The sequence below is a fragment of the Sus scrofa genome, chromosome 10, assembly GCF_000003025.6.
Source record: "Sus scrofa isolate TJ Tabasco breed Duroc chromosome 10, Sscrofa11.1, whole genome shotgun sequence".
Classification (NCBI taxonomy): domain Eukaryota; kingdom Metazoa; phylum Chordata; class Mammalia; order Artiodactyla; family Suidae; genus Sus; species Sus scrofa.
Genome location: NC_010452.4, coordinates 57170110 through 57193565, shown reverse-complemented (window position 1 = coordinate 57193565; position 23456 = coordinate 57170110). Strand labels below are relative to the sequence as shown.

Below are 23456 nucleotides of genomic sequence, written 5' to 3'. Positions count from 1 at the left end.
GCAAACCGTTATGGTGACTGAGAGTTTGGAACAGTTAGATGGCGTTGGCCAGATCCACCATTGTTATGTTCTGGGAGTGGGAAGAGGCTTTTACAGATTTTCTTATTTTTTTATTTATTTTTTGCCTTTGGCGGATGCACCTGTGACCTACGCCACAGCTCATGGCACCGCTGGATCCTTAACCCACTGAGCCACAACAGGAACTCGCTGTAACTCTAGGAGTCGCGTGCTCACTTCTAACATTGTGACTTCTGGGGCCTTCCAATGCTGTTTTTTCCTCCTGGATCTCTCAAAATACAAGAAAGCCTTGGATATTATCGAGCTGGCCTGTGCACATAAATGTGGATGTGTGTCTTCATTTGCATACCTCGTAATTATATACACAAATAAGCCAAAGGAAAGTCCCTCCTAGGGGTGGCCTTGGGAGGCTGTTTGATAATGAACACAAACCGAGTGAAGCCTTATACCAAATTGTCTTATTCCCCTTTCTCTGGGGTCTTGTATGAATCCATCTGCAAAGGGATATTTCAATGTTGTGGCACCGAGCTCCACTCAAGCCTGCAGAAGAGCTCACCTGCGAATGGGGTTTTTGGTTCAGGGGACAGGGGCAAGTACCATATAAAATAAAAACCCACTTGAAATCTTCACATCCTGTCGTATTTACGGCTTCAGTTTATTTCTCTTTCTGAAAGTGGAAGCAGCAACCAAGAAAGGATTAGATGTTTGCACTATTCATCTTAGGCACAAAAGTCTTTGCGTCTCCACCAGGAGGAGGAATCGCGAAGGCGGCCATGGGGAGAAGAGATCTGTTTGGGGCCTTAGGAAGCGCTGTATTGGTGGAAATAAATAAATAACTCGCAGGGCTCAAGTGTGGCATTGATTTCCCTAAGGGGATTCCTAAAACGGTGAGGACTTGTATGATTTTGCTATGGGGAATGTGCAGGGGCTGGCAGAGAATATGAATGAAGGGTTATCCAAACAAGAATGGCAGCTGTTCTGAATCACAGCAGAAAATGTAAGCTTTTCCAGCCTGACAATATCTCCCTAATCCTTGATGAAAATGTTATGAAAACAAAAGGGCAATAAGGCAGGATTAATAACTGGAATTTTAATAACGTTGGGGGGTCAGGATATGGTTACATTCTTGAAAGAATCAGCTGTCAGTCCCACAGCCCAACTTGCAAAGTGTTGTTTATTGTGTCTGAAATAGTTTAATAGGGACGAATTAATTATGTTATGGTTTAAGAATATTTCGTTATTTTAAGACTCTTATTAACTCACAAACCCATTTGACATTTTCAGTTGTGTATGTTTACAGTTCGCTGCACAATTGTGGAAGGCTAAATATGTCAAATGGCTAAACTTTGCATTTGTTACCTGGTAGAATACACTTCTCGCAATCCATGAATTGATATTGGGATCCTAACAATGTTTTTAAGGTGAAAAAATTTAAAAAATATATAACAGCAGATTCTAATCTTAGAGACACCATAATGTCAGATGTTATAAACTTACTTTAAAAAATATACCAATATGTGGTTTTCAGGGAACATCAGCAGTAGCAATTTGTACTTTGTTTTCAAAGCCTTTTACCAATAATTTCTATTAGGTATTTCAGGAGTTCTCTTGTGGTGCAGCAGTTTAAGGATCCGACACTGTCCCTGCAGTGGCTTGGGTCACCGCGGTGGCACAGGTTCGATCCCTGGCCCGGGAACTTTCACATGCCACAAAGAAAGGTATTTCAGATTCACTCTGGCCATGTGGGTAAGGCGGCCCCACGTTGCTCCAGGAGAGTCCTCTACTTTATGCTCAGGGTGCCCAGCATGGAGAAAAACCATGTCGTTGTGTCGGCTGGGCTCACAAGGCCCGAAGCACCTCGTGGTGCTTTTGCACGTGTTCCCAGATTTTTACAAGTAGGAGTGGATTCCCTTGCCCCTCTCATCAGGAAAGCCCTGGAAACCATCTCCTGATACCACGGATCTGTCTGGTGCTTCATCATCTCTGCTGGAGCCACCGTGCTGGTGTCACACAGATCAGATGCCATTCAGTCCTAATCATGCTTCTCCTGACTCCCTGGGTCACTGTTCACTCTCAGCTCCCCAGTGTCTGCTTTGTGCTTCTGGTTTGGTGTTTTTCACAGGGACTTGTTGGGAACAGAGATCTTTTCTTATTTATTATTTTGACTTTGGTACCCAGCACAGCGCCCTCATCAGACTAGGTTCCAACCATGATTTGCTGAGTCGACTTCTTCTCAGTTGATTAAGTATTGAAGGAAAACTACATCCTTATAAAACTACATACCGTAAAGGTGGCTTTTTTTTCCTTTTCTGAAACACAAGATAATGGATATATTAGAAGACCAGAATGATTCTTTACCAAACTTCTTTTCAATTGCAATTCATATAGTTACTTATCTGCTGCTAGTATTCGTATAAGTATTTGAAAGGTTTCCTCAGATATTCAATTTCATCACATGGTGAAAGAATTGCTCTAAATGTAAATAATGTTATATTTTCCCATCACCTCCTACACAGCTACAGATTTGTTCTTTTTTTTTTTTTTTTCCCCCCGATGGACTATATTTGTGCTATTTAGTTTAGATATTTCTGAGGAATATACATATACACACATTTACACACACAGGTGTACGTGAACTTTCCTGAATGGCATGCCTCCTATTTTCAGTAAGTATTTTTATGTTTCTCTTTCCCTTCACACCAGCTCTTTGAGTCCGGATGTCGATCCAGTTCTTGCTTTTCAACGAGAAGGATTTGGACGTCAGAGTATGTCAGAAAAACGCACAAAGCAATTTTCAGATGCCAGTCAATTGGATTTCGTTAAAACGCGAAAATCAAAAAGCATGGATTTAGGTAGTGAGTACAATCTCCATGAATCTTTATCTAAATAAGGTCTAGATGCTTTCAGAGGAAAACTGATGGTCCCAAACACATGTCTGTTTACTGTGAGCAATAGAGAACATAAATGGGAAATGAGGCAATTTGGCAAAAACTAGTTTTTCTCTAAGTTTGAGATAACTATATTTCTCCTAAGTGGCATGTTTACATCATGTGCAATATGGTAATATATATGTTTTCTGATGAGAAAAGAAACAAACACATGTGCGTATCATGCTCTATTCCTATATCTTTATTTGAAAAAAAGAAAAAAACGTTTTAACACTTGGGCTGTTTAAAACCAGTTTCACTGGAATATTATTTGGTTGGGTGTGGGGATTCTTGAACTAGAAGAAAATCTCTTGGAGAGAAACCATTATCTCAATCCATGTTAGAGTTTTGTTCCTTCATGATATCTTCCTTCCATTGCTGTCCTGTAAGGCTTATTTCATTGAAATTCTTATGTGTTGCTAATTAAGGCATTTAATTGGAGTCATAATTTGAGAGACTATTTATTGTAGAAAGTATTTGGAAGCAAAGGAGAGGAGGAAAATAATCCTAGTTGTTCAATCAAACACCAATCAGGTAGTGTCTCTTTTTAAATCCAAATCCACCAAAACCCAAAATGAGTGGGAAAGTCAATTAATTCATTAATGATACCTATAAACCGATTGATTGATTAGAAAAACCTTTGTTAATCAGCTGTAACGTATTTACGCTGTTCTCTGGTGGCTGTTTGTACTTTAAGACTAAAAGCATTAATGTATCACATGCGTAAAAGAAGAATTGGGTGATGCCTTGCCTGGCTAATGATGACATGCTAACATATCAATAACACACGTGTCTGTGACATGAGATGACTGGCGTTGCATGGAGACACTGCTTTTCCCCCTTTTTTGATTATGAATGTTTGCTTGATGTTTCATATTATTTGCATGAAGTGTTACCTAAGAATTATCACCTAACTGAAAAGATCTGGGTATGGTTGAAGCATGTTGGGCCATGGGACTAACTGGGCTAACCATTATACATTTACCTTTTAACAGTAGCTGACGAGACTAAACTCAATACAGTGGATGACCAGAAAGCAGGTAAGAATGGACACTTAGACTGTTGCCATAGAAACTGTGGTCCAAGGAGCTTATCATAATTATAGAGCTGCCAATCATATTGCACGTAAACATAAATATTCCAGGCTCTTGTGGATGTTTTCACTGTAGGAAATCAAATTGTATAAGAAAAATTTGCTGTTAGAAGAAATTTATCACTGTAGTACACACTAAATGGAAATATAATTTAGTGCTTCGGAAATGCTAAAACAGCCTCGATTTTCTTAATTATATTTGTGTTGGACTGTTTTGTCGCAATTAAAAAAAAGAAAAGAAAACAAAATCCTGAAAAAGGGATGCCATGGTAGATTCTTTAGGGTTTTTTTACATCTATCGGCTGCTTAGGTTCACATCCAAAGATGATTCTCAAAGTGGATGTTTTGATTTGAAGGATAATGGCACAAATGTAAATATTTTCACTGAAGGGCAATGTCCAATACTGCTGTCTTTTTCGGATGCAAACGTAAGCTCATAGCTACCTAACCCTGAGTAGGACTATTAATAATGCATCCGTATCTTACCTTGATGAACCTGCTTTAAAGGTGTTTTTGTTTTGAACTATTTGGGGCTTGCTTCTAAAATGCTGCCGAAATCATTCTATAGAAACAATGGATTATGTTGAACTGCGTTTTACTTTATAGCAGATTTTACTTTATGTGTTATTTTATGAAAATAATCAGGGGAAAGTATGTGTAATTAATGTGCTGTGTACAATTGAGCATTTTGATTTATTGTTATAAGTTTTGAATAGTGTTTTAATTATTCTGCATCCAGTATGATGTAGTTACACCACTTAGCACTAATTAGCTCCACTTCACCTTTTCAACCTGCAGAAATAATTAGTTTTTGGTCTCTTGAAAAATGTGTATATCCCACATACATATGTAAAGATTATGTGGACATGGTTGGAGTTTTCATATTCTGTAAAGATAGATTGTAAAAATTACATCCAATAAATCATGGAATTAACTTTAGTACAAGGCAATTAATAATAGCCTCAGCCCTTATTAAGTAGTTATTTCTTTTATCAAACATAAAATTTATTGAAATTCTGAAACAAGTCTAAAGAAAAACATTATTGGATAGTTTACATATGTAAATTAGTATTTAATTTTTGGGATTAATAGTATTAAGTCATTTTAAAGAAGTACACCCTGTCTAAGTTAATGTCCATAAAAACCAAATTCAGGCTACAGAACATAACTTTATATACTATGCCAATTAGGTAAAGTAAGGAAAATATATAATTTAATCAACTATTGCTAACCAAACAGACCAATTTATTATGATTAAAAAATAATTATCCAGATTGCAACTGAAAACATTAAATAACTTTCATGATGAGAAGGCAGGTTTTATATAAGCCAACTGAATCAGGTGTTTTTACGGTATTTTTAAATGTTAGATCCTAGATTAAAAGAGCACTTTTAAAGTATTATGTACAATCTCTTCTATCGAATAAAACTGGAACACCTTGGGACAAAAAATTGTACCATAGACATCAAAGTACTTTCTGGTCTATTAGTTTTAAATCTGTGATGAATAAATGATCTACAGTGGATCCTTGCCACCCTCCAGTATTAGGCAGGGAACAGATTTTCAGCTGTTTTTCTTTCTCCACTTCACTTGAATTGTTAAGACGATCACGATTTTACAGTTTAGTCCGAAGGTTTTTGGTTGAGTCACAGTGGCATTTTAGTGTAGATCATCTGTCTAGCCATAAGCCTGTCATAATGAAAATTGAATTCCATTTCCCTTTGCCCTTGCAAAAGGCATCCTCTCCTTATTTTCGACGAGAGAGGTATTAGTAGGTAAGAGCAGAAAAACAGACCTAAGGAGAGTAGTGTGATTGTGATGTCCCCCTTTATTCCTGGATTTAGGGATCTTGTCTGATATTTGGGGGATATAGCCACTTTCTTCAAGAAAAGGGAAAACAGGAATAAGAGAATTGGGTGTCTAACGGTTTAATCCTTGAAACTACAAAAATAAGCAAAGTATCATGATGACCTAAGAGATTTTTATAAAAAGCTTCAAAATATTATTTTAAAGTGAAAAGACATGAATTTTGTGTGTGCGTGTGTGTGTGTAAGTAAAACTAATCTTTAGCCTGTGCTTTATGTAGTAAGAAACATTTTCAAGTTTTATAACTAGTAAATGATAGTTTATGAGGTTAGGCATCTCCGTGACCCTCATTTAGGAATCTTATTATGATAGCTCATTATAAAATCTTTGTTAAAATTTCTTTGGCAAACCTAATATGCGAATGAAAGCATGTTATAGAGCAAGAGTCAGCAAGCCCTTTTTGTAAAGAACCAAGGAGTCGGTACTGCAGGTCTCACACACCAGTCTCTGAAGCCATTACTTTTTTTTTTTTTTTTCATCTTTTATCTTTTTAGGGCCGCGCCTGTGACATATGGAGATTCCTAGGCTAGGGGTCCAGTCAGAGCTGTGGCTGCCAGCCTCCACCACAGTCACATCAACGCCAGATCCGAGCCACATCTGTGACCTACACCACAGCTCACGGCAATGCCAGATCCTTAACCCACTGAGCGAGGCCAGGGATCGAACCTGCAACCTCATGGTTCCCAGTCAGATTCGTTTCTGCTGCACCACAACAGGAATTGTGAAGCCATTACTTAATTCCGATGTGGTGTCAAGGCAGCCCTGGCGCACCTGTAAACAAAGGCCATGGCTGGGCTCTGGTACCACTTTCCAGCTTTGGCCCATAGTTTACTGATTCCGGTTATAGATTCATACATTAGAGATGTTATGACAATTTTCAACCATATAAAAATATAAAGACTATATGTAGTTCACTGACCTTTCCTATACCTCGTGCCCACCATATGTAATTATCAACATTTAGCCAAAAAGTTATACTACAGTGTTACGAATTTAGAGTAAAAAGGTAAAGAGATAAGATCTCGATGACACAAATTATCTATTGCTATTTAGTTACCTTTTTTTCCTTCTCCATTTCTGGCTGCCCCGTGGCATGTGGAGGTCTCAGGTCAAGTCTCAGATCCAAGCCGCAATTACAACCTAAGCCACAGCTCAGCAACGCCAGATTCTGAACCCACTGTGCAGGTCCGGGGATTGAACCTGTGTCCTAGCGCTCCCAAGACGCCGCCAACCCCATCACGCCACAGCGAGAATTCCAGCTATTTAGTTACTTTTTCATCATTGTTTGTCTTCCAAGATTTACTTGTTTATGTGTTTTAATAAATACATATATGAGCATTTGTATGTATGTATGTCAATATTTATATACATGTATCTATAGAGATACATTTAAGACATACTGATGCCACTCTGAAATTAATCATTAAACTTTTAGTTCTCTGAGTATATTAAGTCAAATCTCCGCTACCTTTTCATGATAAGCTTTACTGAAAGCATCAAGCCTTTCTTGGAGATGTGTGCATAGCTGTATAGAGAGACACACACGCATATAAACAGACATCTGCCCTTTAGGAACCGAAGAAAGCACAGAATATTTGCCTTGTAAATGTTTATAGGACCCAAATGAATCTAGTAAGTTATCAGAATCGATAGACATGATTTATTCAGAAGATCCTCCCAGTACTAATTCCAGAAAATGTAAAGATAAGTGTCCCCACCCAGGAATCCTTGTTTCCTATTCTCTTTGATTCCTCGATTTCTTACTTTTTCTTTCGTTCTTTAGACCAGAATTCATTTTCCTCCCTGTGACATGACTTTTATGGTTATTTCAAACATGAACTTGTCAAAAATTATGGTGCTATCAAGAGAAAAGGAAGATTGATCATCCTAGAAAGACATATTTCTTGTGAATTTTTGTCACAAAATAAATAATCAAATATATACAAACCTGCATGGAGAATGTTAAATAAATCATCTTTTTCTCCCAAGCACAATCATTTATGGAATATTATTTCTGCATTAGAATCATCTGTCTGCCTTTCTGCCTATGTTCCATTTTTAACGTACTCACTCCAACTTAAAACTGCTTCCCCATTGTGAAGATGATGTAAAGATGTTTTGTAGAGGAACCCTCAAAAGATAATCCTTGTTTTGACTCTCCTAATTTAATTTTTATTCTGTTTTATACCCTGAGCCACGGAAAGCCCATGTCAGAACTGTTTGTCTTCTCAGTGGTAACATACCAAGGCTATTCCTTAATTATTGACCGACATACGGGCTGATGGCCCCATGTAGAGATAAACTGGCCTCTCCTACCTTGCCATTTTCTGCACCTGTCTTTTTAGCAGTGCAAGTGAAGAGCTTCTTCTCTAACCTGGATTGCCCAGCTGGTGGCTGCTGGTATTTCAGTCATCTAGGGGCGAAATTCATCTCCCTTGGAGCGCCAGGTCAGGCAGTGATGGATGGCGCTGTCTTACCTGGTTAGAGAAGTCCGTTTTGATTGCCTTCTAAAGCATGGTGCGATCTCAGGCCTTTCTGCCCGAGATCCTCAAGCCACAGAGCCAAAATTTTAATCCTCTGAATTCTCCCTGCTACCCCACTGAACTTTTCTTGGTAATGGTGACGTCTTTTCCTTCTGTTCATGACCTGTTTCTCTGTGCAGGCCTAAAGATGTAAGTTGTCACAATCCATCTTGATTCTTTCCTCCTTTATGTCTTTCTAGAGAGAGCCCTTAGATAATTTGCTTCTAGTCACACCTTGCGTTGCTCTACCCAGAGAACTACCATTTTCCAGAAGTACATTTCTACCCTGGTGCCAGGGTGCCCTGAATTCATTCTCAGGTGCCATGTGGTCTCCTGTGCTTTTTTTTTACTTACCGAGTTGTCTGAACCTGCCCCATGATGAGGGAGAGACTTGATGAAACTCATGGAAATGAAAGCTTCACTTCCGTTGTAAATTGCCAAAAATGATTTCAGCTAAATTAAAAAGCTTACTTTCAGTTTCTTCCTGGAGCCTTCTCTTCATTCTGCTTTTCAAATAAGCCTCTGGGTTAATCTAATGCCTTTTAGATTATTGATATAACTTGGAGCAAATGATATGACAAAGATTTCATCCGTTGAGTTAAAAAACTAAGAGTTTTTCCTAAAGAAAATAGAGAAACTAGACCAAATTTAATATATATGGGACAATTTAAAATCAGTTACCATTACTTGACTTTTGTATCTTGCCATGCACATTCCAGAAGTTGATATTGAGCCGATAATTTATATCTGTGATATTAGCCACAATTCATAGATATTCTGACATGTCGTTTTCACCACTGATTCTAACTTTTTGTTTTTGCAAACCTCCAAGGTTCCCCCAGCAGAGATGTGGGGCCTTCCTTGGGTCTGAAGAAGTCGAGCTCTTTAGAGAGTCTGCAGACAGCAGTCGCTGAGGTGACTTTGAATGGGGACATTCCCTTTCATCGCCCACGGCCGCGGATAATCCGAGGAAGAGGATGCAATGAGAGCTTCAGAGCTGCCATTGACAAGTCCTATGATAAACCTGCCGTAGATGATGATGACGAAGGCATGGAGACATGTAAGTTTACAATGTCTGAAAGAATAGCCATTACAGGCATCTCAGTGGCATAGCAGTTCTTTTTTAAAAAAATTTTGTTTCATTTATTTATTTTTTTATGGTTGCACCCATGGCGTATGGAAGTTCCCAGGTGAAGGATTGAATCCAAGCCACAGCTTGGACCTCCATCATAGCTACTGCAACACCAGATCGTTTAACCCACCGTGCTGGGCTGGGAATAAAACCCACACTTCCTCAGCAACCCAAGCTGCTGCAGTCAGATTCTTAACCCACTGCACCATAGTCTGCGGGCACTCTGCTAGTGGAGCAGTTCTTAAAGGGTGCTCCGGGAACCCTAGGGCTTCCCACACCCTTCAGAGGGGTCTACAAGATCTGAACTATTATCATAATAGGAAAAAGATGTGGTGTTCCTGTCGTGGCTCAGTGGTTAATGAATCCAACTAGGAACCACGAGGTTGTGGGTTCGATCCCTGGCCTCGCTCAGTGGGTTACGGATCTGGCATTGCCGTGAGCTGTGGTGTAGGTCGCAGATGCAGCTCAGAGATCCTGCCTTGCTGTGGCTTTGGTGTAGGCTGGCAGCTACAGCTCCGATTCAACCCCTAGCCTGGAAAACTCCATATGCTGCGGGAGTGGCTCAAGAAATGGCAAAAAGACAAAAAGAGAAAGGTATTATTTTCCTTTTTTACACCTGTTTTCTCACAAGGATACCATTGGTTTTTTTAGAGGCAACTTGTCATGTGATTTTGCAGTGGGCTGAATACAGAGCAGATAGAAGAATCCTTTCAGCGAGATATTAAAGAGATTTGCCATTGTTCTCCATAATTGCATTCGGAAGAAAAGGGATTTTTTTTTTTTTTTTTTTTTGTGAAAGCAATTTCTGTTAACATGAAATTTGTTATTTTTTATGAAGTCATTCATAGTTTAAACTTTTAGTTTTAAGTCAGTAAATGTTGATAGATGTAACCCACATAAAATTTTTTATTCTGAATCCTTAATAACTTTTAGGAAGTGTAAAGGTATCCTGAGACCAAAATGTTTGAAAACCACTGCTTGTGTAGTATATCTGTAATATATCAAATGAATATATGTAATAATCTGAAATTTTAAAAACATACTTTCATTTTGTTTTTATGAATTACCCTTGCTTTCCTTGAACTGAGCTAACAAGATATATTTGTGTATGTAAGTGTATTTCTAAATTGCAAAATATTTTGAGCCAAGAGCATTGAAAGTCAAAGGTTACTGTGAACACGCAATATATTTTCTGAAGTAGAGGGAGTAACAGGTAACATTTATAAAGACATGCAAAGGTATGCTTCACGGGGGACTAATCATTACAGTTAAACATTTACAGTATAAAAATAACCATTCCGGAGTTCCCATTGTGGTGCAGAGGAAACAAATCCGACTAGGAACCATGAGATTTCGGGTTCGATCCCTGGCCTCACTCAGTGGGTTGCGGATCCGGCGTTGCCATGAGTTGTGGTGTAGGTTGCAGGTGTGACCCCGGATCCTGCATTGCTGTGGCTATGGTGTAGGTCAGCAGCTGTCGCTCCAATTTGACCCCTAGCCTGGGAACCTCCATATGCTGCGGGTATAGCCCTAAAAAGCAAAAAAAAAAAAAAGCCATTCAATTTAAACATAAGGAAAAATCTCAATAGTGTATTTCCTTAGAAGAGAAAGGACTTGAGTCCTAATAGAAAAAATTTTGATTCGCTTCTATTGATCGTAACTACTAATTACATTTTAGCTTTTTGCCTTCAGAGTGACTCTACCCATCTAACGCATCTAACTGTTGTTAAGAAAAGATTGAGAAATAGAAAAGAAAAGCCGGAGACATTACTGCCCAGGGTTAAAGTGGAGATGATTTGGGTGGGTTGTAAATGGACGTGCAGTTTAACTTGTGGCTGGCCCACTTCTCTCACACATACCTCAGGAAGGCCAGGTGCAGAAGGAGAGTTTTCAATGGAAATCACATTCGGAGGAGATTTAAGGCGAAATTATATAATCTTTGCCTGTCACATATAATGTGTTTGGGAAGATGAATATTTCTGCCGTAATGTAACACGCAAAGCAAAACTTAGGGGAGGATATTGCCACATCCCTCCCCCAGCCCCCCATCTAATTCTCAGTCTAAATCTGGACTGTGTTCCACTCTAGGCAGCCAGTGATTTCAAATATATGCAGCCCATTCTCGCCAAATGAAGGACATATTTCCTATGTTTGCTGCCAAGCGTGGTCTCCAAGATCCTGAGTCATGAGCTCTCAGCCCTCTTGGGTCTTTCCCAGCGTTTGGGTGGTTCCTTGCTGTCCTCACCAGGGCGACTTGTGCTGCCCTTGGTGGAGACCCTTGTCACTTAGAGACCTTGCCTCCGTCTTGGGTCCATAGGGAACAAGAGATACTGTGCTCTGGCCCCTCAGTATTTGCTTTTGAAAAAGCACCTACAATTTCTGATGCTGCTGAGCTTTTTTCTTATTCCGGTTGAAATGGTATTTAAATTCCCTCCTAGAATGCAATTTTCTCACATATCTCACTTATTGCAAATGCAACAGGCGATGGAATAGATGGCAGTACGAGGCATGCTCTTAATTCTAGAGCCTCCAAAGCTTCCCACTGGTGTGAACACCTACATTTGTCCCCATGTTTCCTCTTTCAATTGGAAATCACGGATTTAAGTATTTCATGCTAAAACTTTTGTATTCAACTCTCATCAAGGCAAAAACACATAAATTGACAAACTAGGATTTGTGAACCAGAGGGCAGGTTCTGGACAAGAGCTGGGGGAGACGCCGTGACACGTGCACCTGTAATCACAAAGTGCCAGGTTTTCCAAAAGTCCTGATTGTCTGCTGGGTTTTTTTTTTTTTTTTTTTTTGGACCCACCTGGTGACCTTGATTATAGCAAAAGAAAGGCGGCTATGGTGCATTGCAAATTTTGGCACTTTGCGCTCTTGCTGGGGGATGAGGGCCGTGACTGAGCACTGGACTGGGATTCAGAGGACTTCCGCCCCGTCCACCTTCTTCTCAGTCATTTGGGATTTGGGTCAAGTTGCTTAAAGCCCTGGAGTTCTAATTCCCTCTTTTGTAAAAGTGGAGGTTTGGACCGCATGCCTAGGTCATTGATTCTGAGATTGTGTGTTGTGGTGTCTAAGGAGGAGGGGAGCCCTGGTGGTTTGGGGGCATTGGGAAGCACGTGAGAGGCTGAGCGAGTGGAACTCTGCCAAGGCCACCAGCTGTCACCTCAACAGTCGCAGTTTTTGGGGGGGCGGGGGAGGGAGGTGGTGTGCCAGTGGCATGTGGAAGTTCCTGGGCAAGGAATTGAACCCGAACCTGAGCCACTGTAGTTAACAACCCTGAATCCTTCACCTGCTGCACAAAAGGGAACGCCACCTGTGGGGGGTTTGTTTTTGTTTCTTTAAAACCCACATCATGGTTCTTTGTAAACTTCAATTTTAAAACAGGGAAGTTGGCATTGTTCCCGAAAACGTTTGAAAAGCTCTGAGGTAGACCGAGGTCCTCTCTGGTTTGAACATTCCGTGACTCTGTGTCCCTGTTCACTTTCTGACCTAAATCCTGCTCACCAGCTCCTCTTACCATCTGTAACATCCACCAAGAGAGATGCCACCATGTCTTCTTCCTGCATAACCAGGCTCAGGGCCCAGCAAAGCGTAGGAGTCAGTGACTGTCACATCCGTGAGTGAGCACCGCTGCGTGCATGAGACGCACACATAGACACAGCAGGCTCTCACTCTCAGCACACAGAGCGGCAGGGACACTTCCCTCCTCCTGCCGGTATCCTGCGTTGCACCTGGTTGTGTGTCACAACCTCAGTCCATCAGCAAACCCTTTGTTTTTCTCTTAAAAAAAAAAGTCTGTCAAGGCTGGTGTTTCTGCTGGTGGTCCTGAGCCCGTCACCTTTACGGATGACTTGGTACAGGTGTAAGAAAAAAGCCCGGCTCGGCTGGCACTTCCGCCAGTGTCCTGCACACCATCCTTTGCGGAGTCAGGCTGTGGATTCTCAGGGCGTGGTCCCCACTCCCTGCTGCTGTCCTCAGGCCTGTGCTCGCCTGTGCTCCTGCATCCTCGCCATGTGGGCACCATCCCTGGCTGCAGGTCCAGGCCCTGCTGTCCTCGTGCTGTGGGACCCTGTGGCTGAGGGGCTTTCTTGTACGGGGTAGGACTCAGGGGACTGGGGTGTGGCCGTCGATTGAAATGAGGACGCCGTGTCACTGCTGAGAGGACAGTGTCGGAGCAGACAGTCTTTGTTAGACAGCCGTCTCGGGAGGATGCGGTCTGTGCATCTTAGAAACGTGGCGGCGGGGAGGCAGCTGCCTCTTTCTGGCCTGGGCCGCCCTGTCCCCCTTTCCAGGGTAGTTGCTAGTCAGAGCCTCGTTGACGGCTCCTGTCAGTTGGGTCAGGCCCCTCCCTGGTGACTCTCTTTCATGGCTGGGAACAGGCAGTGTGGAAATCGTGGCACGGGTACGACGATGGGGCCAAGAGACTGGGGCGGGATCCATGTGGTATCTGGTATCTGTCATCTTCTGTAACGCTTACGTTCTTCCTGCAGAGATGGCAGAAGCTGGCTTTTTTGTCTCTCGTTTAATCCATCTGGCCTCTCCATGTTGTGCATGTCGGTCTGGATCACGACGGAGCTTTGTATTCTGGGACCCATTATCTCCGAGGCCCTACCTGTGTTTGACAGGTCAGGGCATCCACAATCTGCTCCCTCTTCTATGCAAATCACACTCCCCGCCTGGCTCGCAGCAAGCTGCCCCTCCGTCCTCCATCGTAAATCAGTTTCTGTTGCTACCACAAACATGGATGTGATATAACATGGCTTTGTTATATTTTTGAAAATATAAAGTCCCAGTTTTTTCTCCACCCCCCCCCCCCGTTTTAAAAGTGGCTAAATTGTAAGCCTTACTACCAATTCAGTAACAGATTTTGGGGGGGGGTCAAAGAGGTGAAACCAAACCAAACCAATTACTGTCCTATTAATTGTACCTCTCTGTTTTAAGATCTGTCCAGCGTATCCCTTTTTAAAAGTTAAATTTGACTGGTGTATATAGTTGTTTTACAGTATTGTGTTAGTTTCAGGTGTATGACAGAGTGAGTCAAATACGTATATATTCTTTTTCAGATTCTTTTCCCATATAGGTTATTATAGAATATTGAGTAGAGTTCCCTGTGCTCTACAGTTGACCATTTTAAATGTGAGAACTGTATGCCTTGAAAACACAGAGACAGATTGCTTTTGAGTAGCATGCCTGCTTTCTTATAGTACCCTTAACCGAGATAAGAAAAAAAGCATTGCTCTAAAATATACATAACTTAGGTTAGCAGCATGAGCTTTGAAGAAACTGAATTTATGTTAGTACATCAGCTAATCTGAGTGCTTCCAAGGAATGTTTGTTGGTTTATTCTATTAGCTTCAAATAGCAGATTGTGTGGGTAGCTCAGATTTTCTGCTCTCAGCATCCTCCACACTTCTAGCCACTGTTCATCTCTACTTGTTTGTGTAAGAGTCATGCCAACTAAGTTGAATTTTATCTTAAGAAACCCCATTAGATTACCATCAACCTATCGTGGAAGAATTCAGGATACGGATTTCAAAGTCAAAGAACTTTGTACAAGATTTCCCACTTGGTTACTCTATCTTTATGGATAATTGGGTGTTGATCTATCAAAAATATTTGTTCTAAGATGCTAGGAATAAGAATAACCTGTTTGGGGAGTTCCTGCCATGGCTCAGTGGGTTAAGAATCCCTCAGCAGTGGTTCTGCTCACTGTGGAAGTGCAGGTTTGATCCCAGCCTGGTGCGGTGGGTGAAAGGGTCCGGCAAAGCCGCAGCTGTGGCTCTGCTACAATCCCTGGCCTGGGAACTTCCATATGCAGAGGTTACAGACATTAGATTAAAATAAATAAATAAATAAACAGAATAACCTGTCTTATCGGTTTATGGCAATTTGCATACCTATGTATCGCTTGCAGTTTAAGGAAAAGAGTTTGGTTAATTTTAGAAAGTTTCTGAATGCAGTAGGAGTGTGGGCGTATGAAGTAGCCCAAGCTATCTGTTCTTCATATTTCCTTTTCTAGGCGAAAAGTCACTTAGGCTGAAAATATGAAAAGTGTTTGAATTATAGAATCCTCATTTTAAGCATTTTTTTTTTTGACGATGAAAAAGTATTTAAATAGTTGTCCAAGATCCTACTTAGGAACTAAATCATAAAATGTGTGATTCTGATTTGCAGTCCTGTGAGGTTTCTAGAATGTTAAACAAACTCCCAAGTGGGAACACCCGTTACACTAAAACTACTGCAGTGTATTAATGAGTTGTGATACCTAAAATCTGATGTATCAGCTGTGGGTTCTTGAGGGGCCAGGGATAGATAAATGGACCATTGAGAAGCAGGGTGGTTAATGGTTAAGGGCCACTGTGGTCCATAGGTTACCATGGCACCAAAAGTGTGGGGGACCCGCTCAGCCTGTGTGTAGAAGTTGAGTGGAATGGGCGCTAGTGAGGAGAAGCCTTCCCCAAAGAGGTATCAGTTGAGAGGAGTAAAATATTGCTTGAGAGGTCTTCAGGGCTGCTCAGGGAACGTGTGGCACAGACGGGGAGGGGAGCACCTCTGGACTGCCATCATTCTGTTAAGGTTGTGTGTACACTGTAAGTGAGAGTGTGCTGAGCCAGGAGATTTAAGACGTAGGCAGAAAACAGATCACAGCCAGCCTTGTTTACATTTTTTTTTTTTCTTTTTCTTTTAGGGCCACACCCGCGGCATATTGAAAGTTCCCAGGAGGGATCGAATCAGAGCTACAGCTGCCGGTCTATGCCACAGCCACAGCCACGCCAGATCCAAGCCATGTCTGCAACCCACACAGCAGCTCTGGGCAACCCCAGATCCCTCACCCCCTGAGCAAGGCCAGGGATCAAACCTGCATTCTCATGGATACTAGTCAGGTTCATTACTGCTGAGCCACAGTGGGAACTCCACTCGTTTACATTATTTTTGTTCATACTCAGGGTCTCGAAGAGCCTTTGAAGAATTTCAAGTAAAAGAATGTGATCGTTGGGGCTGTGGGATAGCGGGGGTGTTATTGGGGGTGGACGGTGAGGAGCAGTGTCGACGGCAGGATCAGTTCTATGCTAGCAGAGCAGTGATGCCGGTGAGTGATGATTCTTGGCAGTGCCGGAGCGAAGACAGAAACTGCGTTTACATGCTTAGCATCTCACACGTAGAGATGGATGATGATGATGAGATTTTTCTCATTAGTACCTCCCGGCTCAGAAACTTAGAATCATCATCTCGCTGTGTAATCCGTCCATTACCACGTTTCCTTAATTTTTCCCCATGAACTCTCCTACTTTCACTCCTTCTGTCCAGTCTAGCCCCCATTCTCATTGTCTAATATCTGAAGTTGCTATCAGGATCTCCCTGTTTGGTCCTGAGCAAGCGCTGGGATCCCATTACCCTCACAGCCCTTCAGGCTTCCACAGACCTGCTTCCACTTGCCCTGAGAATTCTCTTCGCACTGTGCCCTGACAGCCCCCTGCCCTCCCGAATGCATTGGACTGTCTTTCTTCCTCAACCTTTCCCCAAGCCACCTGGTGTTCCCTTGACTTTCTAAGGCCCTCCCCATGTATGGATGCTCCCCGATTTGCGATGCTTCCCCTTGACGATTTTTCAACCTTCCGATGGTTTGAAGGTGATGTGCATTCAGTAGAAACTGTACATCTAACTTTGGATCTTCTCCTGGGCGAGTGAAAGGCAGACCCTCTCTGGAGACACGGGGCAGGGACAGCAAGCCGCAGGTCCTAGCCAGCCACGCAGTCCCGGGGGGAAACAACCCCAACACTGACAACTGTTGCGATTTTCACTTTCAGTACAGTAGTCACTAAATTATATGAGACAGCCAGTGTTTTATTAGATTGGGTTAGATGACTTAGCCCAACTGTAGGCTAACGTAGATTTTCGGAGCATGTTTAAGGCAGGCGAGGCCGAGCTCTGATGTTAGGTTAGGGGTGTTCAATGTATTTTTGACTTACGGTAATTTCAATTTATGTTGGGTTCATTGAGCCCCATGGCAAATCAAGGAAATTCTGTATATGGGATTGACTGAGACTTTTTAGTATATTGGTTTTATTTTGGTGGGTTTTTTTTGTGTGTGTGTCTTTTTAGAGCCATACCCGTGGCATGTAGAGGTTCCCAGGCTAGGGGTCTAATTGGAGCTGCAGCTGCCGGCCTACACCACAGCCACAGCAATGCAAGATCCAAGCTGTGTCTTCGACCTGAGTCACAGCTCATAGCAATGCTCGATCCTTAACCCACTGAGCAAGGGCAGGGACCGAACCCGCAACCTCATGGTTTGTCGTCGGGTTCATTAACCACTGAGCCACGACAGGAGCTCCAGGTATTTTATTTTATTATTATTATTTTTTTTAACGTCAAGAAATTTTTGTGGATCTCCCAGTAGGGATTGTATCGCATGGGAGTTAAGAACACTGGCTTTTAGGAACAGTCTTTTTGATTTTTCAATGAATAGCAAAACAGAGCATTGCTAGCTATTCACCACTTCATCACATTGGTACATTTTTATGTTGATATTTATTTTTGTTTTTCCACTTGGAAGAGAGCAGTGGCCTGGACACGCTTTCCTCGACACCATAAATTATATTTTGTATACTCTTAACATATACATTTGATACCATTTCAGTCCTTGATAAAAAATGAAATTCTTGTAGTTCCCACCGTGGCTCAGCGGAAACAAACCCAACTAGTCTCCATGAGGTCCCTGATCTCGCTCGGTGGGTTAAGGACCCTGTGTTGCCGTCAGCTGCTGTGTAGGTCACAGATGTGGCTTGGATCTGTCGTTGCTGTGGCTGTGGTGTAGGCCGGCAGCTGTAGCTCCGATTCGACCTCAAGCCTGGGAACTTCCATTTGCCAAGGGTGTGGCCCTAAAAAGATGGGGGAAAAAAAAAAATCTTAGTGGTAGTTCCAACCACAGGGTTATGAGTGCTGCCACTGTCATTGTGTAGCCCGACTTTTTTGGTCTGCTGAAGGGAGAGTCTTCAGCTCCTCTGTACATCGTCCCCGCGGACTGAGACAGTATCCATCGTGGACCATCATTTGAATGTGAAATCGGTTGTACACGGACAGCAAATTTGCCAGGTTCAGAGAATGGAGGGTCCCATCCCCCTTGTCGCCGTTCTGCTGTGTTCTCTTGGGAAGGGGGCCTGTGGAGGTGACCTTCTCCCAACGTCCTCGGGAACATTTCACTCGTTAGGAGGAACGCATGAGAGACAGTTTAGAATGCAAAGGAGACGTGAACATGGTTTTTGGTAATAAGTCTTCACCTCTTTGGAAATGTGGTTTTATTGTTTTTATCTCTCTACTCCTCGCTGCAGGGTAAACTGAGAGGAGAGGTGTTATTTGTTTTTTGGTTCTTGTTTTTTTTTTAAGGAAATAAATCTAATTTTAGAACCGAGGGTTTGGGGCATTCTCTCCTTGAACCTTCCTCCAGTTGCTGAGATTCCTCCTCTAAGACTCTGATAAATGTCACCTGTTTCCTTCATATCTTTTTCTCCTTGCAGGGTCATACTCTCTGTTCTTCATAACATCAGTTATTATTCCCACGCCACATTTTAGTATAAAAGCTTCTTAATCCTTCATGTTTCTTGCCAGCTTTGTGTGTGCGTTTTTTTGAATGTTCTGAAAAAGCTACGTTTTTCCACTGCCAAGAGCTCATCATTCTGATGTTAAAAGTCAGGGTCCAGAAAAGCAGATCCTATTATTCGACACCATCTGTATCACTAGCTGTTCATTTCCTACATCTTTCTTCCTTTTCCAAAGTCAAAATATTCAACTAAAATAAGAAACAAAAATCATGTTTATATATCTTATAATATGTTTACTTTTTATATTTATATATATATATATAAAGTTCTCAAATTCTATGCAGGACTTTGCAGTCTAGTGAAATTTCCCAATTACTAATCTCTCATTTTAACTCATTTTAAATTTTAAGACGATAGATTCTGAAGACTGACTAGTCTTGTGTACAGTTATTACATTTAATCCTCTGGCTTGCAAATTGTAAATTACTTGAGAATTTGTGTTGCTATTATTAGATATTTTTAAGTCCTAGAGTAGTTCTTTATCAACAGGAATCAGTAAAGGATGTTTTTCATATGATTGGCTATTTGTTTCATCCACTCAAATGTTTAATGACACTTCTTTGAGCTATGCCCTTGGAGGAGAGTACCTGCTTACTAGGAATAGGAAGTAATGTTATCTTTTCATTTTGCATTTCTATGAATGTTTGCACCAACTCATTTATCACTAGCAACAAGTCTAAACAAATCATTTAATTCTAGTACAATTGTCAAAGCTGCCTAGAATGACATTAACTGCTAAATCTTACACTTGTGATAAATAGCTCTGTAGCATTCCATAGCTGCTCTAAAGTTTGATGTATATCATGTACCTATTATGATGCTTTCAGCTGCATTTAATAGAAAACCCAGCTTAGATCAGCTCAAACCATGAGAAATTACACTCTCATGCCATAACTGGTTCTAGAGTTGGGTTGCTTTGGGATTATTGATTCCACAGCCCAATGGTCTCGTCAAAGCTCCCCATCTTTCTGACCCTTCTGCCACATTATCCACGTGTCAGCTTATCCAGAGGGTAACTGCAGGGCTCAAAGGCCTTTTACCTTCTTGTTCACATCCAACTCAAGGGAATGAGCCATCTTCTCAAGCACGGAATATGTCCACTTGGGTTGAGGGGGCCATTCTTGGACTAATGATGTTGAATTCACAAAGCAGCACGGGCAAGCACTCATAGCTTGGAATAACCTAGTAATGAATTTGCACCTTGAGTCTGGGTTGCATTCCTGAACACAATCCGAGTTCCATTAGGAAGAAGAAAAGGAGAAATGCATTTGGGATAAGCAAGCAGCAGAGATCATTACAACGCCAACGGTAGTAGTGCTTCTTGATGGAAAAAAAGACTAAGGATCCTGTGGCTGAGGGTTAACTTTTGACAGTGAAATGTCTGTGATGACCAGATAGAAGTATTTATTTATGGCAGAAGCTAGAGGACTATGATTTTCAGTTGAAACCTAAGATCGTTTTCTCCATAATCATGGACATCTAAGTGCTCAGATCTTTTCCAAACTTCTTGGTGACCCAGACTTAACATGATACCTTGCAGAGTGGAGTCGCTGAATTTGTCACATGGGCTAGAATTTTAATTGAGCTGTATTTGCATCTGTGGAAAACATGGTAATTAGGTATGTCTTAATTGCAGAATGTGCTACATGAAAGAGAAATAAGCAGCTTCACGTTATACCTCTTTCAAAAAAAGAAACTTGAAAGTACCTGTCTTTATAGGTAATCACGTGGGAAAATGGCTGATGGTTCAGTACATAGAGCAGGTTAAAATAGACGGAGGTGTTAGTCAAAAATAGAAATTTCCGTTTGTTTGGAAGGAGATAATCATCTCTATTTGTGCAAAGGAAAGGCAACAACCTGTAAAAAGCAAAATTAAAGAGAAAAAAGATGTGAAATTTATATAGCATTTAAAAGAGTAAATTACCTAAATGTATGTTTATGATTAGTTCTTGCATTGTAATTTACTTTATGAACACAATAGATCCAGCCATTTACTGGCAATTTATTACCAGTGCTTTTCTTTCTTGAAAAATTGTTTATATAGATTTTTTTTGTGTTTTCTTAGTTGAAGGGAATAAAAATATTTTATGTACCTCATTATAAAGGTAGTATGAAATGTACAAAGATTGGTTTTAAAAAAATAAAAAAAAAACCTGACTTGCACATCAGTGACCTTGACTACATACATTTTAAAAATAATTAGGCATGTGTAACCAATTCACGTAAGCTTTTAAAAGCCACAGTATTCCTGCATCAGGACAGGACAATGTAGATGCTTATGTTTCTCCATCAAATACTTTTAGCTTTTGAAGCATATATAATACCATACTCTAAAAGAACATCTTATGTTTGTACATATGAAGCCACATATTGCTAAATATTTTTAATTAGTTGGCATTCAAGTGGATTAGCTAAATCAGCACACCCCCAGAAGAGTTTCTGTGATAGTATATTATCTAAATCAAAATGTTCAAGATAAGCATAAAGAATTCTCAAATGGGCAAGTATTATTGTGCGATAGTCCACTTGCTTGGGACAGGAAACTGAGCTAGGATTTGTGATTTTATAAAATGAGTTTATAAAACCTGAAGTTAATAAATGATTTAATACTAATTTTCTCTGTTTCACCCAGTTTAGAAAATAAGTTGTATTACATATACCAGGAAATTATTGTGACTATGAAAGGAATTGGCAACAGATATGACTTCAGCATATAGTTAGTTGTGAAGGCACTGCCTTTTTTCTGTGACAGAGCCAAGAGCAGACATATGCCCCTTGTGCTTCTGCCAAAACTATTAGGCAGAAAACTAGCAGAATTGCTACTGATACTTCCATTCATGATTTATGATAATGGTTGCTGTGGAAGACAAAGTAATTTACATTTATTGAGCTCATTTTTTGTTTATAGTTTCAGACATTGTAGAGGGTTGTAAAATCCATTAGGCAATACGTATAGCACTAACAATAATAGCCTAAAACTCTACTAGAAGCTGATTAGAGATTAACCTAGAACAATGGGCCTTCCTGGGGTTATTCCTGTAGTTGGGGTGTGGCTAGTGTTGCCAGGCTTAATTAGAAGGGCCAAGGCATTGTTCTGGAACCAGAGGAATGGGGATATGCAGAGGTTGGATAAAGGTTTGCTCAGTTGGAATAAAGTCACAAGTCAGGTGAACCACTAGTCCTCTTCCAATTAAACAGTCATTTATGGGTAGCTGCTGTCCGTCCAGCCGTCCTCATGTAAGTAGCTTAGAGAATCGGAAACAGAGCTATAATCATATCATGTGAGAAGTACAATAATACAAGTTTATAAGGAGCTCTTGGGGTGTGTAGGTAAAAGGAGTTTTGCCTGTGGGACTTTTAGAATGTTCGCTGACATCCATTTATCTAGCTTGAGTGGGCCAATAGACACACCTAGGTTTTGTAGCTCCCGAGAACTTTTGAGAAGAGTTTTATAATGACTTGGTCCATTACCTCAAAGTCGCGGCCACACCCCTTTCCCAAAATGTTGAAGCAGTGGTTAACAACCAGAGAGAGCACAGCCGTGTTCAGACAGATGCGGAAGCGGTATTTACATTCTCTTGGTGCGCGCTTCTTTGAAAAGGCTGCACAGAATGAGCAAGCTCCGGGACCTGAAGGCCAGGATATTCTTCCTCTGCTGTGAATACACCACAGAGAATTTAGAGCCTTAACTCAGCATTTATTTGTAAGGCTATGGATTTTCACTAGCAGTGCCCATCTGAAAGTTGTCACTGGCTTCCTCTAAAAGCCAGCACAATTCCTATTTCCATGTGAATTGACAGAGAGGAAAAGAAGCAACTTCTTAAAAAGCTGCCAGGTCCTTTGGAGGAGGAGAGTGCCTCCCCGTTAGCTACCCCAGCACAGAGGGAGGCGGGCCTCTCTGCTCATCTCTGTGGATGGGAACCAGTCCTTGAGTCTCTGCACATTTGATGGAGCTTCAGGAGTGATTTCATCAATAGGAGCTACAAGTCACTGTGCTGAAGGACCACACAGGACTGACAATTCTGAGGTGCAGTGCTGGCTGCTGGAATGATCTTCTGGGCAGACCGTGGAGTGACTGGATGATAGATGAGCCGCATACATGCTGTATGGAGCGTGGAATTGAGCAATCACAAACAGAATTGATCACAGAAATGCATGAACGTCTGGCTGAGGGACAACTGTACCAGAATATAATCGTCGCAAGAGTCCCACATTGGGAGTGTGCTGGCCCCAGACCTCTCGGTTTCCTCCCTGAGCAATGGAAGAAGTCGGTCTAAGTGACCTCCAAAGTA

General features: G+C 41.3%; 1 protein-coding gene across 1 annotated transcript in view; it reads left to right on the top strand.

The window, feature by feature from the left end:
• Nucleotides 1-23456, top strand: part of PARD3 (par-3 family cell polarity regulator) — a 632416-nt gene that overhangs the window by 406950 nt on the left and 202010 nt on the right. The window contains 3 exon segments of the mRNA XM_021064231.1: nucleotides 2722-2783; nucleotides 3941-3985; nucleotides 9260-9487. Of these exon segments, the coding sequence (XP_020919890.1) occupies nucleotides 2722-2783; nucleotides 3941-3985; nucleotides 9260-9487 (335 nt within the window).